A 27,196-nucleotide genomic window follows, 5' to 3' on the forward strand; every position below is an offset into this window, starting at 1 on the left:
TCTATCTTATACAAAAATCCTTGTTTTTCTGTATTCAAAATTAGCCAATGAACCATTTCAATGTATTTTAATTATAGTAGTTCTCCCGAAAATTCTAGCCCTTCACCAAAGCAAGGGAAAAACAAAGTAAATTCTAGTTAGAATAATTAGATTTTTGGTCTTTGTGAAATATTAGTTCTAAATTTCTTATTTTATATATATATGTCCCTCACCTGGCCTTTATTTTGGCAATCGTTGGTCATGTCATATACTTCCAATTACAGAAGTACTTTAAGTGACAAAATTTGTATTTGTTATGAAAAAATAAAAAAACAGGAAGTTTGTCTCTCCTACAACAAAACTTGACAATGATATTTAATTTCAAAATTTGCATTTTTTTATGTCATTATAGACTTGTTTTGAGTATCAGTTAATAAAATTAGCATAATTCAAGGAATTAAGCGTAAATGAAGTGCAGCCAAACATATGTGTAATTTAATAGCCATACAAAGAATAAAGTCATACAGTACAAAGTCTATGATTGGGACTTCAGGAATTCCGGATTTGGGAATTTTCCAGATATTAGATCATCAGTTTAAATCTAGTAAGATGGCATGTAGAAATTATAAAATAAAAAATATGAATCATGGTAATGAAGCATTTATGATCTAAAGGGTATCAAAATTTTCAAAAAAAAGCTTAATATTTATTTGTTTACTTTATTAAACATTTCTTTTAATGTAAGTTGTTTACGTTGCTTCTTTTTTTTTTTTTTTTTGTGCTAATATTTTCTCTTTATTTCTATAGACAGATGTAATTTCTTGTTCAGTTACAAAGTTCCATTGTTCAAGTCCTGTAATTCCTGTGTCAAGCATTCTGACTAAGTTGTCAATCGAAATTTTTTCATTGTCAGTAACCTCTTCGTCACTTTCTTCACTATCGGTTGCGATATTTTCTGGATCTAGAACCATACAGATTCTGCCATCCGTTAATTGATTCATGATTGGGGTTTCATTGCAATAAAAAATTTCTGTTTTATCGTTTTCATTTATTACTGCTTCTCTAAATTTCTTTACGAAATCCATTAATTGGAAAATTTCACTAATTGGAAAATTTCACCTTTGGTTTGCAATACCCGAAAATCTTCAGATTCACGGCTATCATCTTCATCATCCTACCATGAAATATAGTAGCTGGCCGTAAGTTATGCCAAGCAGTTTTAAAATTATCTGGAGACACATCCTCCCGCGGTCTTGCGATGCTTCACACAGCAGATTTTATGCTAAAATATTCTTGAATAATCTTGCTATTGTTCAAGAAATTTAGCATGGATTTTAAAAATGCTTCTTTATATTTGCATTTCAGCACATGCACTACTCTTATTATCCATAGGCTAAATGATGGACATACAGTTTGGAGAAAAAAATAATACAGATACATTATCTTTCACTAAAACTTCATTGAAATGCAGATCGAACAGTTATTATACATTGAGGGCAATTGTTGCGTTATTATGTACACCAACTGAATTCAAATGTTGTTGAGCCTCGTGTATGAGATGATTTTCAAACCAAACATTCATTAATGCTTGTGTCATCCATATTTTGTTTTATTTGCATGATATATAATGAGGAAAATGTTTACTCCTTTAAATGCTTGAGGTCCTGTTTTTTTTCCCCGATTATTAAAAGTTTACACTTGTGCATACTTGCATCATTTGCGCATGTTAAAATTGTTGATCTCGCTTTGGAATCTTTGACGCCTGCTAGAGCCCTTTCTGTAGAGGTTGCCAAGGTGTTTCGCGGTACCAGTTAATGGCCAGAAAAGACCAGTTTCATCAAGTTTTCATTATTAAGGATTTAAATTAATTCATTTGCAAATAGTTCAGCAGCTTCAGTATCAACTGAAGCTCTTTCACCTGAAATTTTTGATTGCTATTACCATGGCGATTTTTAAATTTGGTTAACCAACCTGTCGAATATGTGCATTCATTTTTTAAGTTCATTTCTTCATGAAATATTTTGACTTTGTTCATTTCTTCATGAAATATTTAGCCATAAGCACTGGACCCATCAAGGTCACGCCCCTGCTGCAACACTGTCTGACCATCACTTTTAGCATAACAAATCATTTTTCAACTTAATTTTTAAAATTTTTCCTGTTTTCATTGTGAGTGAGGCATCGAAATCCCCCCAAAATTCAAAAAGTTCCTTTCTCTGTTTTCTTATGTCGTATACATTTGATTATCCCATGCCATACTCCTTGAATGAGATGAATATACCTTTATCCATTTTTTGAGCAATTGCACCTTTTGTTTATGAATGCTGTCACTTTGTAGATCCTGTTGCAGCTCCAGAATTATTTTGGCATAATCGAAAGTTCAAGCTTTAATTTCAAAATGCTGTAATAATAACAGCCTGAAAAACTAATCAGCTGGATCAATTCAGAAAGTTAAGGAGCAGTGCAATCCACTATATTAACTGAAAGTTCTTGGAATCTGTAAAGTATAATTTTAGTCTAGCTTAATAGCATCCGCTATACATTATTGACTATGTATCATGAGACTGGCTACGGAAGACTAGTTGTTCCGCTAAATTTTATCTTCCTTCTATCATGCAGTGAGACAATTAAGCTTGAATTGTATTAGTTTAGTTATTTATTATACTTACGTATATTTCTTGCAGATGCTTAAATATGCACATGCACGTCATAAATTCTGCTACCAAGCGGTTTCCTAAGTTTTAAATTTCTGCTGCCTCTAAATTTTGGGTTTCAGTGCTTTCCCTAAATTCTAAATATTTTATTGTCCCTTAATTTTGTTGTTCGGTGCTTCTCTAAATTCCAAAATTTTGTCATCTCTAAAATTCGGCAATCTGATCTCTAGTGCTGGTTCTGAGTTTATGTGAAAACAAATCAGTTATTCTTAATTCAAAAAGCACTAAATGTAATTCTTTGGTTTATGAGTATGGTACAAAGTCCGAAATTCTGACATCCAATATCCGAAATGGTCTAAAATCCAGACCTCAAAACTACCAACAAGGTTTTTCTCTTAGGCTTTATGCATGCGCCTTTGATACCCCCTCTGTGCATAATAAAACATCTGGAGAGTCCCGATTCTTAATTTCACTTCGAAACTAAATAAAATACCTTGTTATTGAAGAAACAATCATTTTAGCATAAATTTGTACCATCAGTAATTTGGCTCTGTTGCTGCGTATCTGCTTGGCACACATCTAGAACCGAAACATTCCACATAAATACATCGTTATTTGATGCCAACCTGGCAAATCGTTATTTATTATACTGTCCGTTAATAATAAGTACATTCCTTTCATAATCATTCCATTCATTCAATAATAAAGTAGTATGATAACCTTTTATATTGGCATTACGCTTGGCGGCGATTACAAATTTAAGTTAAATGTGCTAAAAAACTGTTGACGAGGAAAAATTTAACAAAAATTTCTTTCCATATGCAAAAAATAGATTTTGTTGATGATACTCATTGACCCAAAGATTACATTTAGAGCTATTTGAATTAAGAATAACTGATTTTTTATTCACATAAACCCCAAACCGGCACGAGGGCTCGTATGGCTGCACCGGCCGAGAATTTAGGACCCACAGAGGCCATAATCAGGCCGTAAGATATCTATCACCTGCCCTCAATAAGGCTAAGTATATATGGGAATTATTTATTCAAAACTCATAAGCCTTAAGCATGTGCAGGAAATAGACATGTATGGGCATTTTCGTGGTTTTCCTCATGTGTAACATACATATATATATAAGCTAGTTTCCATAAGAAAGTCCACCATGAAAGCATCCTTCCCCTTAGGCAGATAGCTCTCGCATGCTTTTCCATATTTAAATTAATCGTAACTGAGTTGCAATAATGTATAAAGTTAAAACTCAACTATGTATTATTTGCTAGTAGAGATAGACCACAGCTGAAATTTAGAACAAAAACTGTCCACTGCTATTTTCAGGTTTCAAGTTATTCTAAAGTATTTAGTTAAAAGAATGTGCTCTACTAAACATTAGCTCCACTATAATTCATATATGCCTAATACCAACCTATTAACTAGTAAATCATCTCACTCGCCAGTACTGAATCTAAAAATAGCTTGCGAAGCATGGCTGTAGGTTGTTGACTTGTTAGGTAAACAGTTAACTTGGTTAGACCATACTTTCAAAATATTGCTTGCATTTGCAACTTATATGTGCAAAAGTTTATTAAAAACACCAAAGAATTAATGTGAAACAACTAATTAATTAATTAAATTTTAAAAACTCGTTTGGACGAAGGCTGAAAGCAAAAATAAAAATTACATCTGTTTAATAATTTTGTTCTATTAAATTTTCAGGCCTTCCTTTCTAATGGAATCTTTATGCGTTAATAATTTGTAGGTAATAAGATTATGAGCAGGAATTTAATTTGTATTTTTTAGAATTACTGATATTGAAAGCAAAAATCTAGAACTGAAACGTGTTCTTACTGCAAATCAGGATTTACTTCATCAGAAAGAAAACGAATGTGAAGCATATAAGGTAAGACAATTTTATGGTATAATTTTTATTTAAATGTTGATCTAATGCATACAGAAATTTTCCACAGTGTTCAGGCTGGGAAGAAATCAGTTTGAAATATTTATGCAAGTTTATATACTGTTTATATGTTATCTTACAGTTTTTTAACTGCTTCTTTCTCCTCCTCCACCCCAGGGGGAGAACTATATTAGGAATATTTTATCAATTTAATGTATGCAGATTAAAGAAAAAACTTAAAGAGATAATAAGTAAACTAAATCAGAATCACTAATAGATATTATTAAATATTGTATTGATTGAATGAATGTTTGGATATTGTTTTCCGTTTCACATTCACAAAAATTGTTTTTAGTAAAAATTACCAAAGTGATTCTCTTTTTAATCATCTCTTAATTTAACTAAATTAAACTCTGTTAATATTTTATCTGTGCTAGTAATTTTAATTTTAACTACTTAAAATATTAAATACACCTTAGTTAATCTTTCAACACAATTACTTAATAAAACATCATTATTTATTCTTAGAATAAAAATTGCGTTTAGCTAACAGCGCATGCTTCGTACGTATCAATTTTTTAGCCAGAACAGTCTTTGACTTCTTTGTCCGAAAGCAGAACAGCTGATTTTGCCTCCTCGTGTAACTTCTTTACACCCTGCAATCAGTTCTTTAGGTCAGTGATCTCTTCCATACCCCTCCAACCACTGAATAAAGGCATTTAACAATCTTTACTGGCTTTACACTTACCTTAATTCCTTTCCCTAAGCCTGGACAATGCTCCCACTTCTTGCTCTTTTAACCCGTTTGACTGCTATTCACGCTATCGCATACCAGTAATCACCTCAATTATCACCTATTTCACTACTCAATTGGCTCTCCTTGGGTTCTCCTGCCCCCCTCTCAGGTAAAAGAGCTGTTTGAAGACTTTTATCATCCCATTGTGGGGACTTCTTATTCATCTCTTGGACAGAGGTGGATATAGACTTGATAAGGCCCTAAGCTATTTGAGATATGGGGCCCTAAGTCTGCTTTACTATATTTGTACTATATTTTAATTTTGGGGGGCCTTTAAGAAAGTGGGGGCCCTAAGCTTATAGCTTGTGTAGCTTATACGTAATCCTGCACTGCTCTTGGACCTTTAAACCCATAACAATTCTTTTTCATAACTTTAGCTATGCTCTTTCTGAATAAATTCATATTTCTTAATGATGATATGGAGGTAATTGCTTAATTAAGCAGAGGTACTCCATGTCCAAAATGATTCTCATTATATTACATGTAATTTTCACTAGAAGCCTTTACTGTAATGTGATATTTTACTTTTGAAAATAACTTATTTTTTCATCACATGCAGGTGTTAATTTGTTATTTATTTGTTTGATAAACTATAAGCAGATTTATGTACTTTTTTCCTTTAGTGAATACTTCTTGAATTTAAAAAAAATGAAAATAATATTCAAGCAATTTAAAAAATACACTGATGTCTAATATTCTGTATAGACAGGGAAATAATAGAACTTTATAAAGTAATGAGTCAGTCAGATTTTTTTTATGATAAACAAAAGGCAAATTTAATTATTATTGTCTAATCCAGTTTTTTTTTTTTTAATGCAAATAATGATCATGAAGGTATGCAAAGGCAGTGCAACATTTTATGTGAAGTATGCCCCATCTAACATCTGAAATTTAGGATTTTATTTCAGAGTTTATTATTAATTCAAAAAAATTTTTTTGATACTGACATATCATTTTATAGAATTTCTAAAGTTGATATCTGTCAGCCATTTAGATGCAAGATGTTTAGAGAAATATAAGATGTTTACTCTTTCAAGATTGACAGTTTCCCCTCTATGAATACGACTAAAATCTGAACTATTACTTGAAGACTAAAATTAGGTTGTGGCAGGGGGGATGACCAGCTGCTTTTTGGAGATTTATTTCTGGTCATCCCAGCAGGAACTTGATTGCTAAACACCTAAGCTTAGAGATTGCAGCTGCTACTGCTTTGTATTGTGGCATGCTATATACAGAAGGATGAATTCCTTTATCTATAAATTAAGTGGTGTATGTTTCATTTGCTTAACAACAGATAGGCACCTGAATATCTGTAAGTGAATTAATTTACCTGAACTGAACAAAAGAACATAAGATCTTGGTATCTGTAGCAGTAGGTCGTGTTCTTTTCAGCGATGAATCAATGTTCAAATTAACATCTGGTTGTAAATACATTTGCAGCAAAGGAAGCTAGAAATATGAAATTTTCCCACTGACATTAAGAACTATTATGGTTAGTCCATGTAGTGTTGTAATATGGAGAACAGTAATAATCACTAGAATATTTCTCTGTTGTATTTGATGGAAGGTCTGTAACTTCCATGCTATGTTGCGGTGAAATTTTATAACCATAGGGAAGGCTGTTTAGAGCTGCATATGGTTCTTTTTGTAAATGGTAGCCCACTTCCATATGAAACAAACTTAGCAGATGAATTTTTTTAAACCTGCCTAGCCCTATCTCCTAGATTGAATTTCACAGAGAACTTACTGATGACTTTCCATGAACTATTGATTGGCAAAATTTAGTGTCAGCAAGACTTCCTGAATTCTTATTTACCCAAAATTTCAGAGCGTCTGTTGGTTAGCGAGAGCACTCTGATTGTTTGCAGGTATAATACTGACAGGCCTGAGAAATTTTTCATGAAAATTTCCAGACTTAAACTTGGGATGTTATCTTTGAATTCTGCACCTACAGAGCGGTCGGTGGCAAGCATTTGATGCATAATAATATACCTTTAAACAGATGCCTGGGGTTTAGTACAAGGGATTCCAATGTTCCAGTTTTTCTCAGGAATGAAAAAATGTTCTCCTTTTGACTGCCATGAAAGAAAACAGACTTGAGAATGGTATGTGATTAAAGATCACATTCAGCTTTTCTGAGAATTGCTAACTGGTCATAAGAAAATAACTTTTATGTGAACTGTGGAATGCTCATAAAGAAAATAGCTGAATACATTACAGTGCCTTAAAGCTTATAATGATGGAGAAGTAGAATTCAGTCTCCTAAATTCTAATTAACCTTCTTATTAAGAGTATGAAATTATATATTATTATTATATTATGATATATAAATAATTTTATTATGATATTAGTTAGTGATCACATGTTCTGTTAATGTCAGAAGTATCTATTTGTTTTCTGAGATATTCACTTCCCCCTTAAAATTTTGTTCCTACATATTATTTCAGTTGGTTTCATGATACATTTTTGTGTTGTATGTCTTCATATTTGATTTTTCATTATGTTTTTTCTGTTTTGATGCTGTATCATTTCAAATAAATTCATTCTGTTACTTAACAGTATTTGAGAAACCAGTGCTTTGGTCCACATAAAGATAATTTTAGACATCAGTGTATTTAATTGTTGATAATCAAACCTGAAATGTTATTAGGTTTTGTTATCAATATACTTGTGATTATTAATTGCAGTTAACTTAATCTACAAATGTAAAATCTACTATGAATTCAATGAATATTCTAATCAAATGTTTAATAATTCATAATTTAATTCAGAAGTTAAACAACAAAAATCAGCGTTATATTTTCAAAATTTGTTGTTTGACTTCTGAATTAGTATTTGTTCGGCGTGTTGTGTCTTAATTCATAATTTGTTATATTTAATAAAATCATTCTTATAATTAAATAAATCTTTTATTTCAAGGACTATTTATTTATAACTTTTTTTAGATCATCTTGGCATGTATATATTGTTTTCGTTTTTTATAGGGATTAAGTATAAGAGAAAGTTACATAATATTTTTTATCCTTAGGCTGAAACAATAAAAACAGATCAGCAATCTATTGAGAGTTTGAAGCTATCACAAGTAGAATCTGAAAACTTATCTTTAAAAAGTAAAATAATTGAATTAGAGGCCTTATTACAGAAAAAAACTGCAGGTAAAATATTTATTATGATAAATCATCTGTATATATTTAAGAATACAAAATACTTAAATATATATATTCTTAAATATATATATATATACTGGAAAGTAGTGGCACAAGCTAATTGTATACAACTAGTTTGCATAAAAATTCACTAAAAGCTTTTATAATAGCTTTTAGTGAATTTTTAATACAAAAAACTGTTATTTTACAATAGAAAAATGTTAATGTTTGAGCTTGATATTACTTTTAGAAGATTGTTGTATGCAAAGGAAACATTGTATGTTATGTAAGCTTTCAGATAGACAAAACCATAGTCTCTGTTGACAGTAGTTGTGTAAAATATCTTTATTTATTATTTTAATGCTAACTTGACTACTGCTTAACAATAAATTATTCATACTTGATATTATGTAAAATATAAAGTTAACCAGCCAGATTTCTTTCAGATTTAAAGTATTTGAGAGTATAGCATTTACCGTATTTGACGGCATATAAGACGCATTTTTTTTCCTAAATTTGGTCTTAAAAAAGTTACCTGCATCTTATACGTGAAGGACACAGGTTAACTTTCAATACTGAATGCTATTTTTAGCCCAGATAAAGGTCTAGACACACATAACTTTTTCTACATCTGCCATAATTATTTTGTGATAAAATATCTGTCGCTAAAAAGCGCCAAAGCTCGAAGCTGATGTCGAAGTTCGAACGGGTTCGACAGTCACATTACGTCTGTGGAGCCTTTCCTTCTTTACATGGACTTTCTTTGATTCAGCCGACACACATGTCGGTATTGGTGCTTAAAACTATTTGTTTAAAAAAATACCCTGGAAAATATGACTACAGGAAACAAGAGATTAAGCTATGCAATTCAATATAAACTAGGAGTGTTAAATTACTCCAAAGTGCATGGAAACAGAGCAGCAGCAAGGCATTTCGGTCCACCACCTACCGAAAAAATGATACGTACTTGGCGACTGCAGGAAGATCAACTGAAGGCTGCTAAAAAACAAAAATATAACCTTCGATGCCCAGCTCCATCTTGGCCTGAACTTGAAAATGCCGTAAAAATGTGGGTTATAGGTAAGAGGAAATCTGGGATAAGTGTTTCAACTAAAATGATAATCAATGAGGCCAAAGGATTTGAAGAAAAACATGGGAATCAGAACTTTTCAGGGTCTGAGGGCTGGTGCTACAGGTTCATGAAAAGGCAAGGCTTATCAATGCGCACAAAAACAACTATTGCACAGAAAATGCCAGCAGATTATGAAGAAAAAGTACTAGCATTTCATAGTTTTGTTATAAATGCATGCAAGAAAACTTCTTTTGAGCTCAGCCAAATAGGAAATATGGATGAAATTTCACTCACATTTGATGTACCATCCAACAAGACTGAGTATTAAAGGGTCTAAATCAATAACCATAAAAACCACAGGTCATGAAAAAACCCAATATACGGTAGTTCTAACATGTTGTGCTGATGGCACAAAACTACCGTATTTGACGGCATATAAAATGCACCCTTATTTAGAAGGCCATAAACATGTAGATGTAGAAAAAGTTATGCGTGTCTAGATCTTTATCCGGGCTAAAAATAGCATTCAGTATTGAAGGTTAACCTGTGTGCTTCACGTATAAGATGCAGGTAACTTTTTTGAGACCAAATTTAAGAAAAAAAGTGTGTCTTATATGCCATCAAATACAGTACTGCCGTTTTTCATATTCAAAAGAAAAACTCATCCAAAAGAAAATCTTCCAACGGGTGTAATTGTTCATGTTCTTCCAAAGGCTGAATGGACGAAGCTGGAATGAAACTATGGTTACAGAACATATGGGCGAGGCGACCCGGTGGACTCTTAAGAAACCCTCTCTTTTGGTTTTGGATCAGTTAAGCACCCATCGAACTGAAACCATAAAGAATAAAGCGAGAGAATTAAAAACTCAGATAGCTGTCATTCCTGGTGGACTGACTAGCCAATTGCAGCCTTTAGACGTATCGGTGAATCATGATGTATCGATGATCAAAATTAAAAGCATAAGTAGTCTGATTTACTAAATATTATATGTGAGGTGAATATCTTTATAATGCTTTTATCTGGTTGATTATTATCCTTGTATCAAAATGACTGTACTTCAATTTCAGTTTTTCTAATTAAATTAGCTTTTATTTACTGGGCTGCAGTGCGAATGAGGAAGGTTAAAAAAAGTTATCTTTAGAAGAGGAACAAGGTTTTGTTCATCGGGTTTAAAAAATTCAGAATAGCATCAGAACACATCAAAATTTATTTACTTTATTGAATTCAGTCTTAAAAATTTTTATGCTGATTGCATACTTGTTTCTTTACTGTAATAAATCTCAGTTACAATATTTTTTAATTAAGGAATGCGTTAATTTTTAATCACTGGTCAGATAATTAGGTTAGAAATTTCTTCAAAAATGTTATATTCCTATTCAAAAAAAAAAAAAAAAAAGACTCATCTGAAGTAGACTGATGGGTTTAAGGTTTTTTAATAACTGTTTTTCCCCTTAAATTACATGCCTGATAAAATTCAGTCATTATCCCCTCCTCTTTATAATTTAATGAGTAGCAGAATAAATGTAGCTCTTCCTAAGACATCGCACAAAAAAGACATTCTTGCTTGAAGTTGAGCTGGTACCTAATGTGGGATTTAAATTAGAATATGTAAAAAATTGTTGCTATTTTATTATAAATTAGAAATGACTGAAATGTGTGAAGAAAAAAAGGTGTCATACAATAATTATTTAAATTTTATAATCTGCTAACATTCAAAGTACTACAGCCAATTATATTTCATTTTATTTACAGGAAACATGCGATTAGATTATTATAAATTTATTTAAGCAAACTCATCTTTTAGAATTTTTAATGATTCTAGATGATTTAGTCTTTCAGTAATTGATTTATTAGAATTTCTTATTCTCAGTAATCTAAATCAATGCTAATTTTTATCATGCATGTATGAAAATTTACAATAAACTTGAAATTTACAGAAAATTAAATGTAAGAATTTTTATTAGAACTGTGTCTTCTCTACATGTTATGGGAATGCATTTAATAATTGCTCCAAGATTGAATCAAAATTCATAATTAATAATTTTGAGCTTCAATTTTTAGCAAATATGGTATATCTGTGATGGATATTTACTTAATATCTAAAGCTACTGTATTTCATATGCATTCAGCCAAAAATTATATCTTAGTAGGACATAAAGATTACAGTGCTTATAGTGCATGGTTTTGTTTAAGTATATGGCATAAAGTCATTTTGAAATCATTGGTTTCTGATATTGAAGTTTTACATGCTATATAATAAATATGCGTTAGAATTTGAAACATCCGACTGTTATATTGTCTTCATTTATTACTGTTGAGATATTTGTAATCGCATTCTTATTGGTTAAAAAGAAGCATAGCCTTCGGTCAGGTCCGAATTATTCTGAAACTTAATCCCATTCTGCATTATTTTTAATTGGTTGTTTATTGTGTCTTGTTTACGTTTTGTTAAACCATGATCTGTTGTAAAGTTATATATATAACTTCTGTAAACGTTTTCACTCTCTGCGTGTATTTCTGTGCGTGTATCTCTGCATATTGCCTCTGTAATAAATATTTGTTTTTTGAACCATGGCATTTTCAATGTTCAACAGCAGAGCGTGGTTCATCAAAATTAAAATGTGCTGATATTTTTTCTAATTGAACCTTCTATGCCAGTGTCATAATTTATCATTCGCATGATTTTGTTTCGATTTTTCGTGAATAATGACTTTTCAACCGGAAGTGAGAAGGAGGCTTTTGGTGTTGTGCCATTTCATGGCATTAATAACTTTGCTGTTTGGTGTCAAACAGTTCAAGCAGTATTTACTGCAAAGGAATTTGATACATTTTTGGAAACAGAAGCAAGTGCGGACAGAACTGCAGATGTTTTGAAATCAAAAAAGGCTTACGCCTTAATTCTTGCACTTTTAAGTGAAAATATTATTGCTTCTCTTCAACGTGAAGACACGGCATGTAAAATATGGAAGAAACTGCAAGCTGTAGCAGTGCTAAAGAGTAGTGAATCAAATTTTGACGCGTAAACATTTAGCTACCATAAGAAAATCCAAAGATCTGTCAATGAGACAACATAATGAACTTGGTTAGTAATCTACGCGTCTCTGGATCTGAAGTAAGTAACTTTGATGTTATTATTTACATTTTAACTTTTTACACACCAAACTATGATGCAAAAGTAAGATAAACGTTTTATTATGAAAAATAAATTTAAAACTCAAATATAAGAATTAAGAAAAAAAAAAAAAAAATTTTTTTTTTTTTTTTAAATTTTCTTAATGTTTTATAACATGTTCCATAAATGGAACATTGGCAAGAAACAATTAGTTTTTTTTTACATGATTTTTGTAAAACATGATTATCAACATTCTAATTCGAAGCTTCATTTTTGTCTGCACTTTTTCATTAGCAAGTGAATTTGTCAACGTTATTCGGAAGTAACATAGATTAAGCAGAAACATAGGAAGCCTACACCCTTCATCATCTGATAATGAATAAAAATATTCCAATGCTTCTTCAATAGTCTGAAATGGTTTTGAATGAGCCATTTTATCAGCGTAGCGTATCTTCATGAACTGAAAAAAATGCAAACAATGGCAAAATAATGAAATCCACACTCCGAAATATATGCCTTTTTCACTGATCATAAACAACCCCTAGCATCTAGCCTATCAAGAAACTCCAAGTGCTTTTCTCTAGCAGCTAAGAGTAACTCACTTCAAACCCTTATGGGAATGCGTGAAAGGAAAGGAGGGGGATATATGGAAGTCGAAAACAGAGTAACAGTCATAAGCATCCGTTTTTTCCACACTTATTGGAACTTTTCACATTTGGAAAATCTTTCTCCGTGCCTCTATTCATGGCAATCAAAGTAATTTCATCATGTTAAAAAATATACCTTTACACACCAATGTTCCCTTTCTGGAACATCCGCATTTCTTACCTCATAGTAAAAAATAATAATCATCTTTCTATGATAACTTACTGTCTATGCATAAAATGATCCTTTTTAAATATCCTCATTGAGTTTTAAAAACATTTGTTGAATTTTTAATTTCATATGAATTCCTGAATTTTGCTCTTAGAAAAAAAGGGGAAAAGGTGAAATAATGAATTTTTTTATCAAGATAATTTTTCTTTTAAAAGAATTATATTTCTACTAAAACATCAATCCATATTTACTCTCCATATAATAATTTGTACAAAGCAATATTAATAAAATTGTGTTTTTTATAAAATTTTAAATTCAATGCATCATTTATGGGACGGCGTGTAAAAGTTTTTAATGTCATTGCCAAAGAAATGAAAATGTTAAGGCATGACTAGAAAATCAACCAAGTGATAATTTGAGTTTGGATTTTGTTACAAGCAGACTTATTGATTGTGAATATCTTATGATCAATTACAAAAGTGGAAATAAGTATTCTAAACCAAATATGCACAACTGTGTTTTTATTAGTGCTCGTAAAGAACATTTTTGTACTTATTGTAAAAGAAAAGGACATTCTGCTAAATTTTGTAGAAAAAAGAACTGCGTCTGTCATAGCTGTGGGAAAACTGGTCATTTCAAAAGTGAATGTTTTGATAATTCTAAAAAGCAGGCAAATTCAAATAGTAATAAGTATGCATCACCTGCAATGACTTTTATGACTGGAAATCCTTGTGCATGATCAATTTATTATTGGTTCCAGTGCAACTTCTCACAAGGAATGAATGGTTTACCTCAATTAAGCCTAAGGGTGGAACTGTTAAATGCACATCTAAATCGGCGGTTTTAGAAGTGGAAGGAATTGGTGACATTTGCTGCAAAACTAAGAATGGTGTTGAAATAATGGTAAAAGATGTTCTTTATGTTCCAAAATTAAATGGACAATTAATTTCTGTCAAAAATATTGAAGCAGCAGGTTTGAGCGTAATTTTTAAAAATGAAATACTTCACTAACCTCATTTTCACTAACCTCTCTGTCACCTTCTTCATGTCTTTATCCATTTTTTTGCAGCAATTCCACTTTTTGTTTGATGGACATCGAAACATACTTTCGTATTGTAGATCCTTTGGGAGCTCCAGCATCGGAAATTCAATTTGACATAATCGAAAGTTCAAGTTTACTTTTATAAAATTGCTCTTACAGTCTGCAAAAAATAATAAGCCGGATCCAATTCGAAGATTAAGGAACAACACAATCATCAACATTAACTGAAATAGATAATTAGATAATTTTAGCTTATACCGTCCGTAATACATAAAACGTGCACGCGAAAACGTATTCTGCACTTGCGCACATGCATATGCGCAGTCGTAAAGGTCTTACGCGCACGCGTAAACACCTATGTGCATGTGTCAACGCGGCGCATGCGCAGAAAGTTTTAGCTTTGAGGTCCGGATTATAGATCATTCCGGATTATGGGTGTCCGAATTAACGACTTTCGACTGTATATGGAAAGAAATTTTTGTAAAATTTTTTCCTCTTCAACATTTCTTAGCATGTTTAACTTAATCTGTAATCATCACCAAGCATGATGTCAGCATAAAAGGTTGCCATACTCTTTGTTATTCAATTACTAATATTAAAAAAAAATGTTTAGGCATCACTGCATGAGTCATTACTCAAGTTGTCATGTGTTGATAAACAAGCAGTGATGAAAGCAAAATATAATAAATAATGATTTGCTAGTTTGGCTTCAGCGATATAAAATACTAGTAGGTGTAAAATCAACAATGTGTCTATGTAAAATGTTTCGGTTTGAGATTTATGCCAAGCAGTTACACAGCTAAGGAGCCAAATTATTGATCTGAAAAATTTATGCTAAAATTATTGTTTCTTCAATAACAAGGTATTTTAATTACTGCCCTAAATGAAATTAAGTAGCAGGGCTCTCCACATGTTTTATTATGGGAGGAAAAATCAAATTCACATGCGTAAAGCTTGCAAAAAAAAAAAAAAAAGTTGGTGGTGGTTTTGAGGTCCAGATTTTAGATCATGCCGGATATCGGACGTCCGGATAGCGGACTTTGTACTGTATTTAGAATATCACTCTTACTTAAGCATGTTAGTTCAAGAAGGATGAATTTTTATCTATTTTTTATTTAATTATAATTACAATACAAAGTCCGAAATCTGGACGTTCATTATTTGGAATGATCGAAAATCCGGACCTCAAAACCACGAATATTGTTTTTCTCGTAGGCTTTACACGTGCACATTTGATTTCCCCATCTGCGCACAATGAAACATCTGGAGAGTCCCGATTCTTAATTTCACTTCAACATTAAATAAAATACCTTGTTATTGAAGAAATAATCATTTTAGCATATATTTGTACAATCATAATTTGGCTCCGTTGCTGCATATCTGCTTTGGCACACATCTCAAACCGAAACATTCCACATGGATACATTGTTGATTTGACGCCAACCTGGCGAATCATTATTTGTTAAACAGTCAAAAGTCGTTAATCCTGACTCGTCGGGACTTTGGCGATTCCGGATTATAGATCATCAGTTTAAATCTGGTAAGATGGCATGCAGAAATTATAAAATTAAAAATATGAAACCGTAATTTATGAAATAAAGAACAATTATGATCTAAAGGGGGATGTTTCCATTACCGGCACTTGGCGAAATTTCGGATTTGTTTACATCGGCCAAAAAATAGCCAAGGGCCGGTTACAGAAAATTTGCCTTTCTTTCAATGTAAGTTGTTTAAGTTGCTTTGTTTTATGTGATAATACTTTCTCTTTAATTCTATAAGCAGACATAATTTCTTGTTCAGTTACAAAGTTCCGCTGTTCAAGTCCTATAATTTCTGTGCCGAGAATACCGACTAATTTGTCATTCGAAATTTTTCGTTTTCATTAACCTCTGTGTCACTTTCTTCATTATCAGAAGCAAATTATAATGACGAGGAATTTGATTTAAATCATATCAAAGACAGAGTACATCGAGATGAAATGCTACATTTAGTAAGGAATCATAAGCCAAATAAAATAAAAACATCTGCCCTGAAGATAAGGATAGTGCTGACAGATCAACTTCCAATTCATTGTGCGCTGCAGCGTCCCCCCCCCCCCCACGCGCAGAGCAGCATGAAATTGATAAACAGATTTCGGAATGGTTAGAGAAACAAAAGATATGCCTTTATCCATTTTTTGCAGCAATTCATTTTTTTGTTTAATGGACTTCAAAACATACTTTCGCTTTGTAAATCCATTACACATTAGTAAATATATATCGGAAATTCTATTTGACATAATCGAAAGTTCAAGCTTATTTTTATAAAATTGCTGTAATGGTCTGCAAAAAATAATAAGCCGGTTCCAATTTGAAGATTAAGGAACAACGCAATCATCAACATTAACTGAAATAGATAATTAGATAATTTTAGATTATACCATCCGTTATACATAAAACGCGCATGCAAAAATGTATTCTGTGCTTGCGCACACGCATATGCACAGTGGTAAAAGTGTTCGAAATGGTGATAAAGGCAAAGCATGTTTTGCTTCCCTTAAATAAAGCTAAGACTAAACTAAATAAAATTCTTGCTTTATTCCGTAAATAAAATAGAAGAGCTAACACTGTAGCCTTTACATTTTAAAATCATTTGTTTGAAAGCAAACTAGCATAATGCTAACTGATAATCACACAAGAGAACAAAAAACAAGATGCATTCGCCGATACCGGCGTACATATATATATACTCGGCCAACCCGCCGATCTTAACGTCATCGGCCAATCAGCGGCAACCACATTAGCTTACCTCCAATCAAAATTTGCATGTGGAAAACTAAAGCCAACAAACGGCCCTCTTTTCCCCATGCAAAGACAAAAACAAAACTTTCACAGAAGTTCTTAGTTCAATTCTATTATACGAAAACACTTATTGTCTTTAAACACTGAAAACATCTAAACAAAACTTTCTTAAATTAACAGCAGTCGCTGCTTTTGTAAATAAGTCGACAGTATTTAATTTACTGGTGATAAATTCAAGGTCAAACACTCCATCATTTACTAGTCTTCTAACAAAGTGATATTTTACGTCTATGTGCTTAGTTCGGCGATTTTCTATTGTGATCTAGAAAAATCAATGGCAGACTTGTTATCACAAAATAGTTTACACTCTCTTAAATTAAACTTTAAAATTTCATCTTGTAAGACATTTTTCGTCCACATTAATTCCTTCGCTGCTTCAGATAAGGCGATATACTCTGCTTCCATGGTTGATAAACTTACACATTTTTGTTTAACAGTTTTCCAGATTACCGGTACTTCATCTAAATATAATATAAATCGTCCTGTGGACACGCGGTCATCTCTATTACTTGCATAATCAGCATCTGAATAACAATATAAATTTAGATGTTTAATCTTCGATAAGTTTAACTTATATAATTTAGTACTATTGAGATAACCAAGCAATTTCAACAATGCTTCCCAATGCCTAACTCCAGGATTCTCCTGAAATTGTGATAAGATATTCACTGCATATGTAATATCAGGCCTTGTCCTGTTAGCTATAAAAACTAAACATCCTAACAGATTTCTAAGGGGTAATGTATGCATTTCCGCAATTTCTGCACTTGTAGATGGACAATCTAATTTTGTTAGCTATGGGAAGTGAAGTTATTGGTATCTGGAAATGTTTAAATTTTTCAAAAATTTCTTCGATATATTTTTGCTGATGTATAAAAAAACCCATTTTCATTCTCTAAGAATTCAATTCCAAGTAACGTTTTAGTTTTGCCTAATACTTTAAGATCAAAAAACTTACTTAGCTGTGAAATTACTTTATCTATACTATATTGATCTTTACTAAAAATCACAATATCATCTACATATAACAAGAGAATTACATTTGAACCCTTATAAACACAATTACACCATTGTATTTTCTTAAAATGTAGATTTTCTAAAGTACTTTCAAATTCACAAAACCATCCACGGCCGCTTTGATGTAGACCGTAAATTGCCTTGTGTAATAAACACACTTTATTTTCCTCTTCGATAAATCCCTCTGGTTGGGTCATATATATTTTCTCATTTAGGTTTGCATATAAATATGTGTTCTTTACATCTAACTGACAATTAGTCCATCCATATAAACATACCAGTATAGTGAAAAATATTCTTATGATTGAAAAATTTACTACAGGACTGTAAACGTCATCAAAATCTTCACCTCTTTTCTGCCTGAATCCCTGTGCTACTAAGCGTGCTTTGTATCTAACCACTTGATTCTTTTCATTTCTTTTTAGCGTATAGACCCATTTGTTTCCTATTATAGTTTTATTTTCTGGCTTTTCGACTAATTCCCAAACCTTTCTTTTCTTTATTGTGTCGATTTCTTCCTTCATTGCCTTATCCCATTCTTGGGCATTTACTGATTTTCGTGCTTCTTTAAAATTTTGTGGGATAACTATTTCTACGGAATTTGCCTCTTCAGACACAGAGCTAGTCTCCTGTTCTACGAAATTAACTTTCCCCGAGTATTCGTTTTTTCCACTAAAATCGAACTTATCTTTTTTTATATTTAATATTTCTTGCCTCGCAATACTTTTCAATATCATTATAGGATCTAAAACGGGTGTCTGTTCCCTCTACATAATAATATATATTTGTACGTGTTCCATCTGGCCTTTTAACTGCTTTTCTTTGCCAGTTTAAGTCTGATACTTCTTTCGGAGTAGATTTGTCATCTGACAACTTTATTTCTTCTCTAGAAATTTCCTGTTCTTCATCTGATTCTGCTAATTGCTCAGATTCCTCTAGTCTTTTAAATTTAGGTTTTGATTTCTGTTCCAGGATGCCATTTGCTGCATACAGTTTTTCATCGAACTTCACATTACAGGTTTCTATTAATTTGCGTTCTTCTGGCAGCCATATCCTATAACCCCTAGTTTCCTTCGCATATCCTAGCATGATTCCTTCTTTGCACCTCATTTCTAATTTATTCCTAATCTGTTTTGGCACGCCAACATAGGCTTTACAACCAAATACTTTAAAATAAACAACACTGGGTTTTCTATTTAGGAACATTTCATAAGGGGTTCGGTTGCTTTTATGACATACTCTGTTCCACGTATGTACGAAACAGCCAAGAGCTTCTGCCCACCATTTTTTTCCCATTTTACCATCATTAAGCATAGCTTTAACTGCGTCTAATGCTGTTCGGTTAAAACGTTCACACACACCGTTCTCTTCTGGGGTGTATGCGTTCGTGCGTTCAACACTAATTCCATTTTCGGCTAAGTACCCTTCGAATTGCCTGTTACAGAATTCCCCACCATTATCGGTGCGTATACTTATTAATTTTCTATTCGTCAGTCTTTCCATTTGCCTATGATAATTCTTAAAGTTGTAGAACGATTCGTTTTTATTTTTCATACAATACACTGTTACTAATTCACTATAGTCATCTACAATAGCAAGAAAATATTTACTCCCACCCTTAGATGGAACTGGTAGTGGGCCACAAACGTCTAAATAAACCAACTGCAATGGTTTATCCGATCTCTTCGGAATGGTTTTAAAAGTTATTCTACTAGATTTAGCAATAATACACAATTTACACTTCTCTATTGGTTTTTCAATTTCTGGTAACCCTTTCACGCTTTGATTCTTACTAATTTTCTTAATATAATCAAAATTTACGTGGCTAAATCTCCAATGTCACAGCATTGCATCGTCTACTTTATTTAACTTTCCAATTTCTGTACCATAACCAGCTTCCCTTTTACCTGTTGCATATCTAAATGGTTTTACGTGATAAAGTCCGTCATATCGTTTAGCGTAGCATAATCTATCCCAATTATTAAAGTATATCCACATCTTCCCTTTTGAAATCACAAAATGAGCACCAGCCTTTTCTAACCTTGCTCCCGATAATAAATTTCTTCTTAGATTTGGATTATATAACACATTATATAACTCGATCCAATTTATTCGATTGCCTACTTTTACTGCAAATTTGACAGTACCCTTTCCTAGTACTTTACTTTCACAATTTAATACAGCTAAAGACATACGTATATCGTTTATTTCTTCGAAATTTGTCATTAAATTTCTATTATTATAGAAATGAGTTGTAGCTGCAGTATCTACAACCCAATTAAATTTATCTGCGTTACCTCCTTTATCTGTAGTTGTTACATAATTTTCTACTAACATTAATTCTTTATCTTTAAATTGTCCATTTTTATCGTCTATTTTAAACTTCTGATTTTTACTTACATTTTCTTTACATTGAGCAATTAAGTGCCCAAATTTATGACATCTGAAACAAGGTCCTATTCTCATATTCCCCATTTTTTTCTTAGATTTAGTTTTATTTTCAACTTTATCTTTCCCTGCGTTTACACTAATAGTATTAAACACGCTTACCTTGCTGTCTTCTAAATCGGCAATTACCTGGCGAAGTTGGCTTTCTTCCCTTACCAGCTCTTCAGCAATTCTTTCCAGCATAAAATCTTCGTCCTTCCACCTATAGATCAATTGTACAATGCCGGAGTATTCCTGGGGTAATCTCCTTATTGCCTGGAATCCTTTAAAAAGATCTGCCAAGTTGTGACCAGCTTCAGCCAACTTCTTTGCAGTCATTCTTATTCTTGCGATGAATAATCCTATTTCTTCATTTGGCATATATCTAATACTAAAAAAATTCATCCAGTAACTGAATTATCCTTGCTCTTGTTTTGGGTTCGAATTGCTTCTGTAGAACTTCCCACGCTTCTTTACCACTTGAACATTCTTGTATCAGCGGCCTGAACTCAGCTTTAATTCCGTAATATAATGTAGTGAAGGCTCTGTTCTCCCTCAGTGTGAACTCCTGCTTTTCACACCTTGTTGCACTTTTATCTAATTCTTCTTCTTTGTCCTCTATGAAGCTCCAACAATTTATATCCAGTAACAGCATTTTCATGTCGACTTTCCATCGATCCCAGTTGTCATGGTTTAACAACTCAAAACCTTCAGGTAGTAATGACATCTTCAATTAAGTGTGAGCACAACGACTTGAACAAACTTCTAAGACAGGTCAGCTTCTTTTCGTGGATAACGGCCCTCTTCACCTACTTTCCTTCAATGCTGAGTTGAACTGGATGACTGATTAGCTGTTGGCGCTGGGCCCATAACCCTGTTGGAAGTGGTGATAAAGGCAAAGCATGTTTTGCTTCCCTTAAATAAAGCTAAGACTAAACTAAATAAAATTCTTGCTTTATTCCGTAAATAAAATAGAAGAGCTAACACTGTAGCCTTTACATTTTAAGATCATTTGATTGAAAGCAAACTAGCATAATGCTAACTGATAATCACACAAGAGAACAAGAAACAAGATGCATTCGCTGATACCGGCGTACATATATATATATACTCGGCCAATCAGCAGCAACCACATTAGCTTACCTCCGATCAAAATTTGCATGTGGAAAACTAAAGCCAACAAAAAGGTCTTACGCGCACGCGTAAACGCCTATGCGCATGTGTCAATGCGGCGCATGCACAGAAAGTTTTTAGCTTTGAAGGCTGGATATAGATCATTCCGGATTATGGGTGTCCAAATTAATGACTTTTGACTGTATATTGTAGTATTTAGTCTTGATTAAAGGGCATTTAGTCTTTGCATGTAAGCCATAATTCTAAAACCTATATTCTCTTTCTGTATATTTATACTATATTTATCTTCTGTTTATTTTTTATTATATGTATAGAAAAAATCTGCTGACAGATAACTTCAATTCATTGCGCGCCGCAATGTCCCCCCCCCCCCCGCCGAGCAGCGTGAAATTGATAAACAGATTTCGGATTTCGAAACATACTTTCGCTTTAGATCCTTTACATATTAGCACATATGTATCGGAAATTCTATTTGATATAATCGAAAGTTCAAGCTTACTTTTATAAAATTGCTCTAACAGTCTGCAAAAAATAATAAGCCGGATCCAATTCGAAGATTAAGGAACAACGCAATCTGCAACATTAAATGATAGATAATATTAGCTTAGCTTATACCGTCCGTTATACATTAAATACGCATGGTAAACGTATTATGCGCATGCGCGCACACATATTCGCAGCCGTAAAGGTGTTACGCGCAAGCGTAAACGCCTATACGTTTCGCCTATACGCGTCGCTTTGACGCATGCGCAGAAAGTTTGTAGCTTTGAGATCCGGATTATGGGTGTCCGAATTAACGACTTTTGACTGTACTTTTCTTTCATCACCGCATGTTTATCAAAACATGACAACTTGAGAAATGACTCATGTAGCGATACCTAAACTTTTTTTTTTTTTTTTTTTTTTTTTTATCTTAGTAATTGAATAATAAAGGAGTATGGTAACCTTTTATGTTGACATTATGCTTGGCGATGATTACAGATTTAAGTTAAATGCACTAAAAAATGTTGATGAGGAAAAATTTACCTAAAATTTCTTTCCCTATGCTAAAAATAGATTTTGTTGATGATATTCATAGATCCAAAGATTATATTTAGGACTATCTGAATTAAGAATAACTGATTTGTTATTCACATAAACCCAGAACCGGCGCCAGGGCTCGTATCGAGTTGCAAAATTCAGGAGCCACAGAGACTGAATCTAGCGCCGGCTCTCAATAAGGCTTAAGTATATGTGGGACTTTATTTATTCAGAACTCAGATAAGCCTTAAGCATGTGCAAGAAATAGACATTAGTATAATAAATAACTAAATTAATACAATTCAGGCTTAATTGTCTCAGTGCGCGATAAAAGCAAGATAAAATTTAAGGGAACAACTTGTCATTAGTCGCCAAGCTTATGATGCGTAGCCAAATATGTATAGTGAAGGATAGCTAAATTTGTTGATGATGGCCGCTAATTTTAAAGGTTTTCGGATATCACAAAACAAAGGTGAAATTTTCCAATTAATGAATTTTGTAAAGAAATGTGGAGAAGTGGTAATAATTGAAGATGATATAAAAGAAGTTTTTCATTGTGATGACAATGCTTCTCAATCATTAATCAATTAATGAATGGCGAAATCTGTAGTATGGTTCTAGATCCAAAAAATACCGCTACCAATAGTGAAGAAAGTGACAGAGAAGTTACTTAAAATGAGAATACTTTTTTTGGGGGGGGGGAATTTTGATACCCTTTAGATCATAATTAATTCATTATTACATAAATCATGATTTCATATTTTTAATTTTACAATTTCTACATGCCATCTTACTAAGTTTAAATTGATGATCTAATATCTGGAAAAATCCCAAATTTGGAATTGCCGGGTCCTGACGAGTCCGGATGTTGGACTTTCTACTGTATCATGTATAGCAATAGCTTAAATATTATCCAACATTTAAATTTTATTTATTAATTATTGAGTTATTCAAATGAATTTTAAAATATTCATTAGTATTCAGTTTTATCTTTTGAAACATAATATCTGAAATTATATTGTTATTTAATAATTGGTTAAATATTTTAAATCATAAAAATTTATGCACAATTTCAAATTTCACTTCCTCACACACATATAGAAATGCATCTTCATTTTTGAGGTTTTGAAAAAATCAGATACTATTTTTCAGTTTAGAATAGATATTTGCAGAATGACAGTAATAATTTCAGAATGTTTGTTTTTGAAAGCTTTTACAAATTAATCATAATATGTTCATTTTTAGTTACAGATAATTCAAAAGATATAACTGAAGATCAAGAAAAAGAATCCTTATATAGTCAGGTAATTAACATTGTATTGTCTGTATAATAATAAATTGTTGTTAATTAATTGTTAATATAAAATCTAACAAGCTTATATAAGTTATGAAAAGAAGCTTATTTTAAAAGATTGTTATATCTTTTATAGATTAAGTATATTTGATTTGTATCATTAAAAGTAATTCATATCTTTTTATATTTAAACTCTATAAGTTTTAATTTTTATCTGTGATATATATTTTTAAATGTAACACCTTTCACTGTTTATTTTCTTATTTTAAACATAGAACTATTAAAATGTAGGTTTTTAATACTTTCTTTGCTAAACCAATCAGAAACATTCTTATAATATCCTTTTGTTATTATATTATATATTTTCAGATTGACTTTTTGAATTCTATAATTGTGGATATGAGGCAAAAGAATGAAGATTTAGCAAAAGAGCTTGAATTACAGAAGACTTGTTGGGATGAGAATGATTTCAATTTGTAAGTTGTTCTATTTTTCATTTATACTATTTTGACCATGTATTTCCTCAGTGCCTTTCCAGTAAATTTTATAAAAATTTTGGATATATATATTTTTGTTTATTTTGAGTTCAATGTGCATGGTTATGACAATATAAAATTTTTATATGAATAATATGTTGAAAGAATAATTTTTATATTGTCAAGTTAGTTAATTTTAGTGCTACATTTTGATAAGGAAACCAGGGCTTGTATCCCCTTCCCCAGAAAAATTGAAAAATAAAACTCGCCAATCCTTTTACGTACTTGCATATTAGTGCAACCACTTTGCTGCGGTCTGATGATTTTTTATGAAAGTGCAATTCAAGGTAGTGATGGGCTGTCTCCCTGTGCTTCTTGTTATGCTGTTTTGCAGATCACCACATTCTTTCTGTGTTTTGTATATGTACTTCAGTTTCAGGATAGACAAGGTGTAAATTGTATTGGACATAGATCCAGCTTCTTTCAGTTAAGATTTTTTCACAAGACAACAATCAGAATAGATGATACTTCCTTGCTTAATGTTTTTTTTTTTTTTATATTCTGTATTAGTATTGCTGTATTTGTATAAGGAACTGAAACCAAAAAAATTTCTTTTGTTTCCCCAGCAAATTTCTCACCAAATTCATTGGGGCAACAATAAATGTCCAGCATTGTGTTTTCTCTTTCTAAAATGGCTTGCATGTATTTCAATTATTAGATTTTTTCCGCCAATCATTTTCTGTTCTTCAGCCTCATTATTAAGAATGCAGATTTATTTAATTATTTCAGTTTAATACAGCATTGTCAGACATTTCTAACTCTTCAGATTTTTCATTTCGATATATACGCAACCCAGTCCCATAGGCAGTGAGTTTACTTTTTGTTTGCTGAGAACTTTTGTTGACAGTGAGTGTGATTCCCTTGGTTTCACAGGTAATTATGTCCTTTTTTGGGACACACAACATCGACGATGACTACAACGATTATACAGACTCCGAGCAATCAACAATTTCAACCGACCACCTCAAGACGAGATGAATTTTTGAAAGACCCCCCGACTCCAGAAAAAAGGTAAAGCCAAGACATCTAAAGCAATGTCTGAGAACGAAAGTCAACTGACTCCCCACAGGAAGGTGAAAGATGCCGAAGAAGCTCGAGAAGCGGAAATACGTAAACTTATTGAAATGCATGGAGCTGATTTTGTGAAGAGACACTTGGATTTCACAAAAAGAGTGGAGACTGCTAAGACTCCAGAGGAGAAAGATAGAATTGGGAAAGAATTCACAAAAGGAATATACGCAACATCTCAAAAGCAAACAACGAATAGACCAAGTTGCCAATAATCCCAGTACGGAAGGAGAATTGACCACACCAAAGAAAACTGCAAAAATCATGGAAAATATTGAACCGATGGAAATGCCACAGGAAAATCATTTCCAGCTACTTAGAAAAATTTCCGAGGAGAACTATGAAAGAGGAGCCAATGCAGAAGTACCACCCCCACCCATTGTATTTTCCCACTAAGAAAGTGATTGGATGCTACTAGATGAACTGTTTAAGAAAAATTGTTCTGAGCCCCGTGAAAGCCAGATAAGAAGTAAATGTATTTTTGTCTATACCAAAAATCTGAACGACTACAGTAAAATGAACCAACTCCAACAAGAAAAGAATATCCCATTTCACTCATACCAATTCGACTGTGAAAAGCCGATATGAGTTATAATGAAGAACCTCTCCACATCTGTAAAGGAAGAAGCCATACAGCAAGACTTAGAATGCGGGAATTATTCAATTGAGAAAGTTAAACGATTTTCCAGGAACCATAAAAGAGAAAAAAATAAGACTCCCCATATTCTTACTCGAGCTCAAGAAAACCCCAGAAAGAAACCAGATCCACCAGCTAAATAACATTTTTAGTTTTAACGTTGTAGTAGAAAAATTTAATCCAAGAAAGAGACCAGTGCAATGTTATCGTTGCCAACAATTTGGACACTCTCAATTTTGTTACAATAATCCTGTGAGATGTGTAAAGTGTGGAAACCAACATCATAGCAACCAGTGCACCATGAAACCAGAGGAAAATCTCAAATATATTTTTTGCAGACAAAACTATGTGAGCAGTTATAGAGAATGCAGTGAATACAAGAAGAAATTTGAGAAGAAAAGCCCACAGCCCCAGAACTAACAGAAGAAAATTTCCCCGTTCTAAAATGAATACTGATCCAGTGCAGAAAAATATCTTTATCAAAGGAAAAATTACCCCACCTCCAAAAGACTTAAACGTTGCAATAGCCCGGCTAAAAGATGAAAAAATTAATGCATTCCTTACATCTATTATCTCATTCATCGGAAAAATTAAAACTGCGAACAATTCAGCTGAAAAATTACAAACTGGCTTTCAAGCAGCAATGTTACTCATCCAATTCGCCGAATTAGAGGACTAATGAGAAGTAAAGCATGTGATCCATAACGGACC

General features: G+C 32.4%; 1 protein-coding gene across 4 annotated transcripts in view; it reads left to right on the forward strand.

Moving 5' to 3' along the window:
- The window catches only part of LOC118200204 (uncharacterized), a 196,060-nt gene that overhangs the window by 156,622 nt on the left and 12,242 nt on the right, over positions 1-27,196 (forward strand). For all 4 annotated transcript variants that reach the window (XM_085817221.1, XM_085817220.1, XM_085817223.1 and 1 more), the window contains 4 exons: positions 4,431-4,530; positions 8,352-8,478; positions 24,196-24,254; positions 24,614-24,720. In XM_085817221.1, coding sequence (XP_085673347.1) covers positions 4,431-4,530; positions 8,352-8,478; positions 24,196-24,254; positions 24,614-24,720 — 393 coding nt within the window. The remainder of the gene's footprint in view (positions 1-4,430; positions 4,531-8,351; positions 8,479-24,195; positions 24,255-24,613; positions 24,721-27,196) is intronic.

The sequence above is a fragment of the Stegodyphus dumicola genome, chromosome 5 (genome assembly GCF_044657685.1).
Source record: "Stegodyphus dumicola isolate Sdum_Otavi_A_Nest chromosome 5, ASM4465768v1".
Taxonomy (NCBI): domain Eukaryota; kingdom Metazoa; phylum Arthropoda; class Arachnida; order Araneae; family Eresidae; genus Stegodyphus; species Stegodyphus dumicola.